General features: G+C 40.1%; 1 protein-coding gene across 2 annotated transcripts in view; it reads left to right on the forward strand.

Annotated features, from left to right (window-relative positions):
* The window catches only part of LOC127428944 (retinoic acid receptor RXR-alpha-A-like), a 162,327-nt gene that overhangs the window by 37,992 nt on the left and 109,727 nt on the right, over nucleotides 1-14,608 (forward strand). For both annotated transcript variants that reach the window (XM_051677641.1, XM_051677642.1), the window contains exon 2: nucleotides 3,064-3,174. In XM_051677641.1, coding sequence (XP_051533601.1) covers nucleotides 3,064-3,174 — 111 coding nt within the window. The remainder of the gene's footprint in view (nucleotides 1-3,063; nucleotides 3,175-14,608) is intronic.

The following is a 14,608-nucleotide window of genomic DNA, read 5'->3' on the forward strand; positions in this document are numbered from 1 at the left end:
CATCTCTAACAATTCCTATGCTTTTATCATTTTCAAACTGCTGCAGAAGGCGCCTAACAGGCAGTCGTCCGTTTCCTGTCCTTCCCATCCCCCACAACCAGCCCCTCCTCCTATTGACCAAAGCATCAGCATCCCAGCCGGCTTATCATGGGGAACTAATTTAATATCCCTCTGCCTGTTTTAAATGCCATTGGCTGAGCTCATCTGGAATGACATGTTTTTCATGGTGGAAGTAAAGGCGCTTTATTGAGCAGGGACGAGAGCGGGGGGATGCGGATGCCCTCCGCTCTTCATGCTGGCTCCGATCTGAAAGGTCTATGAGCTTTTTAAGATCATTCGGTGCACATTCTCGCTCATCCTATCCCTCATTGGCTCTGAGTCATCGCACATCCTTAGCTGACTAGTGAAAGTAGACTACGGCAAAAGTTTGATCCTCAAATGTCAATTTATGTGCTTGCGTTAAGAGAATATTTTCATTTTACACTCTCTCTGTCTGCCTTGACCAGTTTTATAGGTGGGGGAACATTATTACAGATATTATATTGTAGTTTCAAGCCTTGTTTCAAAAACATTTTTGTTAAAATACTTCTTTCTATTCCAAAGGGATAGTTCACTCAAAAATGAACATTCTGTCATTTACTCACCCTCATGTTGTTCCAAACCCGTTTGACTTTCTTTTTTCCGTGGAATACAAAAGAGATGTTAGGCAGAATTTTAGCCTTTAGTAACCATTGTATGAAAAAAAAAATGCAATGAAATTGAATGGTGACTAAGATTAAAATACTGCCATACATCACCTTATGTGTTCCACGCAAGGAAAAAAGGGTATTTTGGATTTGGAACAACATAAGTATTACTTTATGGGTGAACTATCCCTTTAAAACAGTTACACGAAGTCCTTAAACGTAAGTCACACCCCTTGCGAATGCCATTCTGTAATCTCTAGCCACATGGGCGATGGTATCAGCTAACTCATTGTGCCAAAGAAAAGGTCCCAGTGTAAGGAATAACCCAAGACCCCTGAAATACACAGCATGGTGTCCTACCACAACCCCTGCAGGCAAGCCTGTCTCATCTGGTCTTTTAGCCCACACTGACTCATCTGCCTCCGATCTCACCCCTGCTCCTTTCTTAGCTCTCCCTGGGAGCTTTTACCCCCTTTCACCCCAGCCTGCAGGGCCGGCAGCCGCTGGGGTTGTGGGTCACATAACAGAGCAAAGCTGGAAATGTGAGGGGTCGGCTGGGGCTTACCATGGCAGAGAGAGAGGGGCAGTACATGAGTACTGGCAAGTCAAGGGTGCTGCTCCTTTAAAAGACAAGTTTTAAGTGTAAAGGGCAAATAAGCATCTGCTTTGACAGGCCTCTCTACTCATTGCTAGTGGTCTCATGGTGAAGTGGGCAATCAGCAGTAATTCTGTACAAGTGCATCGTTTATATTCGACATGTAAAGTGTACTATTCCGTGTGCTGTTATGGGGATAATATTTGCTCTGCAATGATGATACGTTAGATTTACTTGTATGAAATAAATGATTTTTTTGATTTCATCAAAGATAATGAAGATGAGATTAAAAATATGCATCATGGTGATAATTAAACTATTTTAATGAAAGCATACTGTTGATGAAAATTTGATGGGAAAAAGCACTGCAAGATGTTAATGCACTAACAATGTTTTTAAAAGAAGACAAATCTAGAAATAATATGGTAGATTTAGATAACCAAATCATAATATTTTGGAGATAGCACTGCTTGAGATGAAAATGATCTTCTTTGCTTGCGGGTTATTTAGCTAGTTGTATTATGCTCAAACGCATAATATGAGATTAGTCAGCTATATCCACAATTCAAAAATAATATTTATAACTTACATCTGCACAAAGAATAATGCGAATGCACAGGTGAGCTTGAACTTGTAAATAAAGTGCTAGTCAGAATGTGTAACTCAATTTGTATGAGTATGCAGTTGCTGTAACAAACACACTTAACGTAATGGAATATCCTACACAATCTAAGGCTACATTCACACTAATCCGTTTTCTTTTTAAAAAAATTTTTTTTTAGTTTCCTAACGTCATCGTTTTCCAAAGTATGCAGTAATGAAGAGCATTTTCTAAACGCTCGGTTTTTGGTGGAGGAACACACTGATCTAGTGTGGATGAGAGGCGTAAACATAGTGAAATGAATGCTTTTTCAAACAAAAACACCATATCCAAACTAATTTATTTAAATTTGTAACCCTCATTGTCAGTTTTCTAACATCATCATTTTCCAAAGTATGTGGTTATGGAGAGCGTTTTCGAAAGTCTCCGTTTTTGGTGGAGGAAAATTCCGTTCCAGTGTGAATGAGTGGCATAAACGAAGCAAAATCAATGCGTTTTCAAGTGAAAACAGATTAGTGTGGATGTGGCCTTAAACACTGAAAATGTCTATCAAACAGTCTCTAAAGCATAATTCATTTAAAACACAATAACTTATAAACAGATATTAATATTTCAGTATTCTCATTATAATGTGATTACTTCTACTACTTACATGTTGTCAACAGTTGTTCACAACATGGACAGTTTTAGCTTCTGTTTTAGTTTGCCACGCTTTTGTCATTTTGCACATTATCTCCTAATAAAATGTTTCATAGACTAAAATGATATGCCATTTTATATGCCAAGTAAATGGACTATATTTAATGAATTTAACATGACAACATTTAAAGCTGAAATATGTATAATACTTCTATCCCAGCTTAAAAATGCAGGGACAACTATTAGTAAGCCATTCATATGTTAATTTTTAGAAAACTGTAAACACTGTGTCTCTGTGACACTATAAATATTCCTGTGTTTGTTTTGAGCGACCCACTTAAACCCGGCCCAACAACATTACTCAACAAATGGGGGTGGGACTATCTTATTGTTTGAACAACTGCAGACAAGGGGCATATTCAAAGCTGTTTTGCAATTCCGTTCGGTGGCGCTTGTGTCGCAGACATTACATACTTCAGCTTTAAAGGACATTTTTGCCAAAAGATAAAAACTATGACACTGTTGATATGTTCTTTTTGTAGGGTTCCTGAAGCCCCAGTGCTCAATTCCGCCACCCCCTCAGAGAGGACGAGCAGATGTGTGTACATGTTTCAGCGGCATGTGTCCTCTTCATCAGCGCAGGCTTTCTACAGGTAACACACACACACACACACATGCATGCAAAAACCAGACTCATGATTCCATTCTAACAACTGCAGAATCACTCATGTTCTCCACACAAAGTGCTTAAGCTTTCAACAATAACTCAACATTTAGCAGCTTTGTAAGCCCACCATAAAATATTCTGTCTTTGTGTGCGTCAACTGTTCCCATGAAACCGCATGGCTCTTTCTTTGAAGAAAACTCCAGATATAAGCATAAATCAATGCATTTCAAGGGATAGTTCACCCTAAATGTTAATGTTGTTCCAAATCTGTATGACTTGCTTTCCTTTGTGGAACAGTTTTTGGTGAACTATTCCTTTAAATCATATTTAGAAATCAGATTTCATCCTAAACAGATACTCGCACATAACTCACGTTAAATATGGCTGGTCTTGTATATAGAGTGTGCAGGAAACAAGACACATCTTGCACCATATGTAACATACACAAACACACCATCTAATCGGAATTCGTGTCTATTCCCCACCATGTGTTACAGTGCTGTTGTGTATGATTTACAGTTTGTTATGGTGGTTTAAAGGGCTGATAGACATGTTAGCACCAGCTACACAATCAGCTGGTCTTCCCCTCTCATCACCTCTGAGTGATCCTCATGAGGCAGCACTGACAGTAGCATAACTACACATTCCAGCCGTCATCCTGTGGTATGTGGCGGATTGCCCACTATTACATGTAGATATGTTGGTGTATATATAGGGTCAGTCCTGCAACTGAATATTTGTGCCAGATAGATTGTCAGAGACTTCAGCTACTGCAATATGCCAAATATCATCCGAATGGAATTTTTGCAAGTGTATGGTCCTGTTATACATACTTAACATGCATTTTTGCATTAGCAAACTAGCACTTATGGAGGCGATAGAGTTAGCTTTAAATGTGCTGTTACATCAGATTAGTTGTTATTCAGGTATCTAGTTGTAAACATATCAACAGTTTAACTAACTTTTACCAACTTGTTCAGCCAGATTCTCTTCAAACTGTTGCTGCACCATGACATTAGTTGACATGAAAGAGACAATTGACGTAGAAGGTCACAGTTTAAGATATAGCGCCTCTTCTGGCAACACTTAGAATGCAATGCATACTTGCATTGCATTATCCCCACTGAAAAAAATACTTAAACCAGCCTAATATGGTTTGCTGGTCTTAGCTGGTCTAGTTGCACCAGCTGAAGACCAGCTTGGCCAGGCTGGATTACCAGCTAGACCAGTCAGGACCAGAAAATAAATGTCCTATATTGATTTAAGCTGGGGTTTTTTGTGCAAATGACATATGTTCTAATATTTCAGATGTGTGAAATCAAGCTTGTATATTGAGAAGCCTTTGCGCTCACGTACTTGCTTAAGTTTTTGTCTGTGCTTATTCTTCATTTCTTTGATTTTACTTTTAATGTGGAATTGATTTTGACTGAGTCACATCTTGGAGTATTTATCTTTTTAATTTTTTACAAAAAACCAACAGGTGCAAGAGAGACACAAGTTTCAGTTTGATCCTTCATGTGCCAGTTAGATTGACTGAATACATGTTGTACTTTCTCAACCCTAAATGCATGATGAACATGTTTCAGCAGCTATTACAGACAATCAGCATGTGTTGCTCAAAACAAAGAACTATTTTTATATATTGTGTATAGAGGGTTGTTTGGCTTAGTTGGTTTACTCAGAGCCATTCACTACCAGATTGTTCTGACATTGCTGTTTGTAAAACAAAATATTTAATGTTTCCACAAACTGGCTTAATGGTCTTGAAGCACTCCTGAGAGCTTTGGCTACGCAAATGAGTTTGCCTATAAAAATGATTTCTGTCTACATATTGTCTTTTACACAGCCCATAATAGAGCTTGTGGAGAACCAGACTTTAAAATGCTGCATGGTGCAGGGCAGGCTGTTCTTGAAGAAACGTTTACTGTGGAAACCCTGCGGGCTGGTGTGAGGCGGCAGAGGAGGTTAGCCTAACTGGAGTTGCTCGTTTATAGAAGTAGTAATAACCGTGTTCTAAACAGGGAAGGTGTTGCCATAAATCTCCTCGGTCTTGTTCGGAGCTAGAGGATGTGTTCTCATTTGTACTTGTTGCTTGTACCGTGGTTTCCAAAATCACACATTACAGTGAGCAAGCTCTTCAGTTCCTATAGCTCAACTGGTAGTGCATGGTGCTAGAAATGCCAAGGTCATGGGTTTTGATTCCCATGAAACAAACATATTTAGAAAATGTATACCTTTAAAGCACTGTAAGGGGACATTCACACAGGATATTTTCTTGTGTTCAAAAACTGCGTTGCATTGCAAGGAATGGAATAGAATGCCTCAACATGCTTTTAAATGTGGAACTACTTCTGAAAATGTGGCGTTCATGACACTAGACACTGAAAAAGCAGTGAAACAGGTCGCAACGGTCGAAGACGTTCATCTAGCGTATGTTTACATAGACCAACGATTAAAAAACAGTGCTTTGGATAATAGCGCCTGCCGTATGAAATGAAAATGAAGAAGTTGATGGAGGATGGGTGTTCGGTTGGGGGACAGGGCGCTGCAAGCGAACGTTACCCAAGGAGGTCTGATTCCCTTAACTGCACAGCTCTCACTGATGTGGTGACAGTTTGGCTTCCAGTGATTTTACATTGTTTTAGTTTTAGTTTTTTTACACAGCCCTACTGGAATAAGACCGTGAGAAACACAGCATCCTTATTCAATTTCAGCATCGTTTTAAATGCAATCAGTTTTTTATGAATATAATTTTTTGAGAAAGGCAAAGAAAACCTTTTTTTTGGAAAGGCGGTATATGAAGTGTGCAATAGGAAGCACTTAAAAAACGGCTGTATAGGGGCCTCACAATGCCGTCCTTGTGCTGTGATTTGGTCTCTCCTTGCTGCAGCGAGCGGAGGAATGGAAAAGATTATCCACAGGAATGTCTGGGGTGCCCTCAAACCGAGCGGACTGCGTGATTGGCCAATGGGAGAGCTCAGCCGAGTGGCGGGCTAATTTTTTCCTGATGATCTCAGCCGCCTGTTCCATAATGGAGTCTGATTGCCAGCAATGAACTCACATATGGTCCATGTTTTGAGAGACCCATTGATGGGACCTACTCTGTGGTGGGCAGAGGGAGAAATGATAGCTGGCTCTGCCTTTGTTGTTTCATTAGTGTTGGGTAAGGATGAGGGTTTGAGACCTTTAGAGCCCTAGCGGTTAGGGATGGGTCATGATTGTCGACTAGTCATCGACATCTCTGTAAAACTGTCTCTGAAAAATTGCGTCTTTAAATGTATTGACTTTAAAGCACTGATGCTACAGCCAAACGCATGCAAACGGATGTCTTTGGTTTTTGCATTTCGTCTCGCACTGCGTTTTTATAATGGCATGTCAAGTTAAAATGGTTGAACTTTTAGAAACGTGTCTCGACCCCTGCATTCTGTTCTATTCCATTGTGCCCCATCCAGTGGTTTTTGATCACAAGACCGCATCTATATGTTTTTTCTTTAATTAATCATGTTTTATTGACATCACTTTGCTTAAACAAGCTGCAGTTATGCCCAAAGTATTACTGTTGGCCCCACTTTATAACAGACTTAATTACATTGCTCGGGTCACAGTTATCTTACGGCTTAATAAATTCTCCCAATTAATTTGGAGGCTATTTATTGTGCTGAGTTCTTGGAAGGAACTTTCGCGGCCCCATTATGGCAAGTGGCAGCAGAATTAACCCCATAAATTACAGAGGGAACATGGCCGACTCATTTAATTTGCAGTGGGTGTGTTTTAACACCCATGGAACCTCGCCATTAGCCGACAGCGGGGAAAAAAGCCATGTGGTTGGGCTTCAGAGATTGAAGCACATGTTTGTAGACCTTGTGGTCAAACGGAAAGGGAAGAGGGGCCACCGGCTCCTTGTGTTTCCCAGAGCAGGGTCTCGGAAAGGTGAAGGGGGTCAAGAAAAGGAGCTCATTAGTTACGACATGCTCCACACTCCTTTTTTTAATAGGCTCTGGTTGCCGTCCGCACACACCCTCGCCACTTCCTGTTGGACGGGCTGGCCAGAGGGGCCTGGAAAGTCCAACTTGTTGATTATAAAGTCTGGCCCTCTACTCGCTCTCAAATTCAACACTACCATCGCGCTGGCTATTTTAATACTCCTATTTATTTAAACTGTGCTTCAAAGGTAACCCAGTGGAAGAAATAACAATCCAGCGGCCATTTTTTACATGTCTTTATGTTATATATACTCATGTTGGTTTATATTCTCACAGTGGGCTAAGACCTGCAGTCTGTCATTATTTGGGTCATGGCTGCCAAAAGGGTCTGGGCTAATTGGATTTCGGAGTTCATTTTCATCAGCTATTTGATAAAGCCCTGGCAGCGGTCCTAAAAACTCCAACCACCCCTCGGTTTACACACCAATGAACACATTCCGAACGTCGGGACTGAATTAAGGAGAAACAAAAAGAATAGAGGTGGGGCCACAATCTAAACAGAGAGATCTCAACTTACCTTCATTCCCTCAGCAGCCCCCTTATAAACAGTGGTGGCAAAGTGGGAGACTTATGGCTCATTGTGATGGATTTTTCTCTTTGACACTGTCAAAGCACATTTTGTGCAAATCTGTCAGCTAATTGAAAGCAGCTTGCTCTTTATATCTTGTGTGCATCAATAGCCCTGTCTCTTGAAATTCAAATTATAGAGGATTCATCTGTGATATCAGCTTTTTAACAGCATGCCACAATGTGCAAAGCTCTTGTATCAGAGATGTCACACACTGTGATCTATGAGCAGAGGGTGCAGTGTGTCTGTCAAAAGACAATGTAATACAGGCATCTCAAGAGCTATTAGCATTGATCTGGATTGGAGTGTCTTTAAATATTTCACTGCCCTCGGCTGAGACATGATCGCTGTGATCGGAGAGATCCAGTGGCCTTCAACGACAGTGTTAGAGCCATCTAACAGCCTCTATATTTTTCTGATCATTTAAATTGACATTTTCTTAAATGTAATTTTCTATGTTAAAATACTTTCTCCTAGCCCAGCTGAATGTGCAGTATAAGCACAAGACAACTATAAGTAAGCGAGTCATAGGTTGATTTCCATGAAAAGTGTAACACTGAACATTTTGACCATCCCGACGAAGCAACTTTGGCTCAACCAGTGGTGTGAGTTTGAAGCGGGACTATCTGTTTGACAGACCCATGGAGGACAGGGAGTTTTGGGGGAATTATGTTTGCTGACTCAAGTGGGACAAAAATTACACTATTCACCTTTAAGATTGAATGCCTTTGAATATTACGTAAGATTATAAATCTTGCAGTGCATGTTCATTGATTTTTGAATATTGAAGAAGAAGAACAGGATGGTTCTAGACAGTCTTTTGACAGCGACAGAGCATGTTTATTTTGAAACTTTCTAAATATAGTTAAATATTATATAGTTCTATCAGGAAGACTCACAGACTTGAGGAAAATTTAAGATGACATTTATTTGATGAATATAAAAAACAAGCGTAATGTCTCCCTTCGGTGTAAGCCCCGTCTGGCGGTCTGAAGAAGTTGTACTCGGAACCGTCATATCCTGCCAGAGATAGGAGGCAGGGGGCGATAAGCCTACCCCCGTGCAGGGCGGGACTCAACTTACAGTGGTGGGGTGGTGGAGGTTGCCGTTTTGGCACACTGAAACAACGTGATAGATTGTGAGCAGGCTTATAAGTGATGGCTGATGCATGATTGGCTAGGAGTAACCTAGCTTATGGTGTGATGATGTACAGCTGAGAGTCTTCCTGCTAGAACTATGCTGCACTTACATTTCTCGAAGTTTGATCTTTTGTTTGTTTTTGTTTTGCTTTTTGTCAAATGGGGAGGACACACTGTTTGACTAAATGTGTGACTTTGTGGCTTAGTTAGGAAACTAGGCTTCGACTAAAAATATAAGCTGTAATGCCAGTGTATTTGTAGGCATTTAGAGGTCAGAATGTTATATACACTCACTGAGCACTTTATTAGGATCACCTGTACACCTACTTATTCGCGCAATTATTTAATCAACCTGCATAAAATCATGCAGATACGTGTCAGACTGAAGCTCAATTAATGTTCACATCAACCATCAGAATGGGGAAAAAATGTGAACTCAGTGATTTTGACCGTGGTATGATTGTTGGTGCCAGATGGGCTGGTTTGAGTATTTCTGTAACTGCTGATTTCCTGGGATTTTCACACACAACAGTCTCTAGAGTTTACTCAGAATGGTGCCAAAACCAAAAAATATCCAGTGAGCGGCAGTTCTGAGGACAGAAACGCCTTGTTGATGAGAGAAGTCAACGGAGAATAGCCAGACTGGTTTGAGCTGACAGAAAGGCTACGGTAACTCAGATAACCACTCTGTACAATTGTAGTGAGCAGAATTGTATCTCGGAATGCACAACACATCGAACCTTGAGACGGATGGGCTACAAGAGCTAAGACCACGCGGAGCACTTTATTAGGACATAGTGTCAAAAATTTAATGAGGAACCAAAAGAGACCAAGAAAAGAGGAATGATGTGAGACAGAAAGAATTAGAAACGGAGGAAGTGAGACAGACCCAAAGATGAGTGGAGCTCACGTTGGCACAGTGTGACAGCAGCCACTCGTTGCGTCAGAGCGACTAAGCCGTTGATAAATCTTTGAGCTCTTAATCTCTCTGTGCCACCATCGCAGTGAAATCCTATCTTTTTGTCACAGCTGACCGAGGGGGGCGGGTGGGCGGCAATGTCATGTCTCACTCTGCATGCCATAGTCCTTTGGGAAACGCAAGCTTTCCCTGTCTCTTTCTCTCTCTCTGATTCATCATTATTAATTAAAAATTATGTGTGTAATATTTTTTTATGTAAAATACATTCTCCTATCCCAGTTTAATATGAAGCAACAACTATTAAGTAAGCCATTTGAAGGTTGACATCCTGAAGAGTGTAAAGACTGTGACTATGTTGCGCTTTCTTCATTTCTCCATTACAGTTTGTTTTAGTGGCCCAATATGTCAACTTCTGAGTTTGGGACAGGACTACCTGTTTATCTGACCAATAACAGATGAGTGGAGTGTTGTTAAGAAACCTGTTTGGAAACGTTATTTCATTATTTTTGAAATAAATACAATTCTGTATGGTGCTACTAGTTAAATTGATTTGAGAATTGACATGCGCAGCTTTCTTTTCTATGTTAACCCATTGAAACAGGAAGTTTGGGCTGGGCACGTCGAAGGCTTATCCCTTTTTTGTTTAAAAATACCCTCTAGTTTACATCACAGCCATGAACCTTTGCTGCTTGCTATTCGGTTGCAGGTGGTATTAGAGGAAGGGACATTCTCATTCTACAGAGCATTTGATTGGATCTGTGTAGTGCAAGATGAGTCATCAATCATTTTAGTCCGTTTCCTATAAGAGAAATACATGTCTGTTTAAATGTGCATAAATGTTTGCTAAAAGGTTATTTTGTTAACTCTTAGGAGTAAACTAGCATATAGATGTAATTAGAGGTCGACCGATGTTGGATTTTGCTGATACCAGTAACTAAGATGTTGGAAGAAAGTCGATAACCTTTTAATTGGCTGATAGTTTTTAAATGTATATATTGAATATGTGAAAACAAATTCTTAGTATTTTCTTACTTTGACGTTGATTCTGCCAGTAACCAACCAAAATCAACTATTGGCAGCAATTAATTGGCAAAACCGATAATGGATAAAGCCATTTTGACTCAATGTGGTAGCCACAATTCAAGCTTAAAAAATGTGATCAAGACTTTAGGTCTAAGATCCCATTTAAATATCATTGAGCAAACTACCAATGCCTAATCAGCACAGATGTTTCAAGGTTTTCCCTTATTTGAAATGTGAATAATTCACAAACATTTACAACTTTTTGAGACAGATGGCATTTCCATCTGTTTTATTCCTCATGTCCTTCTGTTAGACTGAACAGAACTGGCTGAATTTGAAATAGTTGGCTGACATTCTTAAAAAAAATAGCCGTTTTAGTTCTGTTTAAGCTTTGTTTTCTTTCCCTCCAAGTTTAGATGTTTACAGTGCAATTAACCTCTGGACAAGGACCGAGATGACACAGTCTTTCCAACCACAGTCAAATATTACAAATAAGCAGACTATATTGTTTTTTTGTTTGTTTGTTCATTTGTTTGTTTGTTTTTTTGTACCAAGTAATGTTTTAGGATCACACTTCGGGTGACATAAAAATAGTTGAGAAGTTGATCTATTGTGATGCCAGGACCTTTTTTTGTTGTGTTTTACTTGCACAACAAGATGTGAAAAAAGTTTCTGCTGCAGATTTGGATACTTACAGGAAGGAAGACATTCAGTGGGGCTCTTTCAAAGGAATGGGCCAATCTAAATTATTTATATAGTGATTCTGGTTTTCTTCTGGGCAAATGCATGCAGCTCTCCATACACATAAATTACAGTAGTTATGCCCGTAGGTTCTCATTTTTCTGTGGCTGAAAAATACAGACCTTTAAAACAAGTTGAGTGTTTGTGAGTGTGTGTGTGTGTGTGTTTGTGATCGGTTGCTTATGTGTACATTTTGTATGGAAGACAAGTTCCAAGTGTTGTTTGAATGGACGCCTGTACTGAAGTCATCTGATTCCAATATGCATGAAGCCTATCCTGCCAGGGACAACAGGATGCTCTGGATCAGACACACATTGTGCACTCTGCATTTTTCAAACATAAAGTACTGAGCTGAACTTCTTTAGCGCTAATCTTTCATGTCTCCAGAGGGAAGGCTGGGGGGAATATCAAAGGTCTTTGAGAAACTTATGTAGAAAGTATTTGGATCGGGCAAATTGTAAACCATTGATGTGCATTACGTGCAGATTACTGACAAATGCACATTTAGAGTTCACATGAGGTCGTTATTACCCAAGTTGGGACACACTGTGGTCCCAAAAAGGTGTTGGACACTGAAATCAGACTTATACATTTTCTGAAGTGCATTGCATTAGAGTACAAAATGTCAAACCAACTGGCATTCCTAGCCATTTTTGCTGTTACTTTAAAGCAACTGGTCCTAAGATAAATACATTTTTTAAGTGTAGCTTCAGTGTCCATATACTCTATTGGGGCCACTGTATATGTAATCTCTTATACAAATAAACAACCCAACCTTCTCACTTACGGAATATGATGAATTCCTGCCACTCAGCAATGCTATATAGCGCGCATATCACGTTTCGCATATCTTCGCCTCTATCCTGTACATCGACCCCATTTTGAACGGCTCATCTGTTTGTTAACTGGACCATGCCTGAGGCTTAGCAGTTGTCTTAAAGCTCAGGTGTCCTTTGGAAAGATGGAGCGCATGGTCAGTTTGCTCCATCCACAGCACAGGGAATGCAAAGGGCAGAAGGAAGCCAGGTTCCCTTAGGGGAGCTGCTAAGAGCTTGGAAGGGCAGGGGGCTCGTAAGGGAGGTTGAGGTCTGAGGGAGGGGGGATGCCGTGGGTGGGGTTCTGTCAGTATTTTGATGCTAAAACGATTAGACACAGTTGACATTATAGCAGGCTCTGCAGCAGGCGGGGTGGAGGCAGCTAAAGTGTTTGCTGGGCTCGAATGCCACCAGAGCTGATCTCACGAAAGGGAAGGTCAGCATTAAAACACCTGCTACCCCGGCATAGACCTTTGTAAAACAGCCCTGTTGTAGGTCTCGAAGAAGGGATGGGTATTGATACAGATTGTCTGATTCGATATGATTCCGATTCACAAGCTCTCAATTCAGTTTTATTCAGATTTTGAATTGATTCAATTGTGATTCACATGGCTTTATTTCAGTTAAAAAAATAGAATTTTCTTACATATGAAAGAAATTCTCTCTCTGTTAATATTGCTGATTTTATAAGGGACATTCTAACTACGTGCATTATGAAAATATACATACAAATTTGGCCAGTTAATATATATATATATATATATATATATATATATATATATATATATATATATATATATATACATATATATATATACATATATATACACACACACACACAGATCAGCCACAACATTAAAACCACCTGCCTAATATTATGTAGGTCCCCCTCGTGCCGTCAAAACCGTGCCAATCCGCATCTCAGAATCTGAGTTACCGTAGACTTTGTCAGTTCGAACCAGTCTGGTCATTCTCTGTTGACCTCTCTCATCAACAAGGCGTTTCTATCCGCAGAACTGCCGCTTACTGGATGTTTTTTACTTTTGGCACCATTCTGAGTAAATTCTAGACTGTTGTATGGGAAAATCCCAGGAGATCAGCAGTTACAGAAATACTCAAACCAGCCCATCTGGCACCAACAATCATGCCACGCTCCAAATCACTGAGATCATATTTTTTCCCCATTCTGATGGTTGATGTGAACATTAACTGTAGCTCCTCACCCGTATCCTTTTACGCATTTCACTGTTGCCACATGATTGGCTGATTAGATAATTGCATGGATGATTGTTGGTGCCAGATGGGCTGGTTTGAGTAGTTCTGTAACTGCTGATCTTCTGGGATTTTCATGCACAACAGTTTGTAGAATTGACTCTGAATGGTGCCAAAAAACAAAAACAAAAAAAAAAACATCCAGTGAGCGGCAGTTCTGCGGATGAAAATGCCTTGTTGATGAGAGAGGTCAATGGAGAATGGCCAGACTGGTTCGAACTGACAAAGTCTATGGTAACTCAGATAACCGCTCTGTGCAATTGTGGAGAGAAGAACAGCTTCTCAGAATGCTATTCTGAGATGTGGGTTGGCGCTGTTTTGGTGGCACGAGGGGGACCTACACAATATTATACCTTTAGTTTTGATATTTTTTGCAGTGTGCTGTTAGAAATTTGTATGGTACAACCCTCTCGTAAAAGTTGGATTTTTAAAGGAATAGTTTACCCAAAAATGAAAATTCTCTCATTATTCACTTACCCTGATGCCATCCCACATGTGTATGACTGTCTTTCTTCAGCAGAACACAAATGAAGAAAAGAAGATAGAGCCCTGTCAGGTCCTTATAATTATAAAGTAATATTTAGGCACCATAAAAGTAATCCACAAGACTCCAGTCGATCAGTGAATGTCTTCTGAAGCGAATCGATAGGTTTATGTAAGAAACAAGTCTATAATTAAAACATTTTTAACTTTAAAATCGGCACTTCCACCCAGGGCTCTGATGCAGTTTGAAATGGCTGAACTCTCGCGTGACATTAGTTCTTCTGTTGTAAATAAGCGGCCCTTCCGAATTCTCGCGTGAACTTGCAGACGCACTTACGTCACACTTCGCGTCAGCTGCTGGTAGGAAGCACTTTTTAATAATCCATTTATTTTTTACACGTATCGATTTGATTCAGAAGACATTCATTGATCAACTGGAATCGTGTGGATTACTTTATTGCTGCCTAAATATGACTT

Source organism: Myxocyprinus asiaticus, chromosome 38 (assembly GCF_019703515.2).
Source record: "Myxocyprinus asiaticus isolate MX2 ecotype Aquarium Trade chromosome 38, UBuf_Myxa_2, whole genome shotgun sequence".
NCBI classification, from domain to species: Eukaryota; Metazoa; Chordata; class Actinopteri; order Cypriniformes; family Catostomidae; genus Myxocyprinus; species Myxocyprinus asiaticus.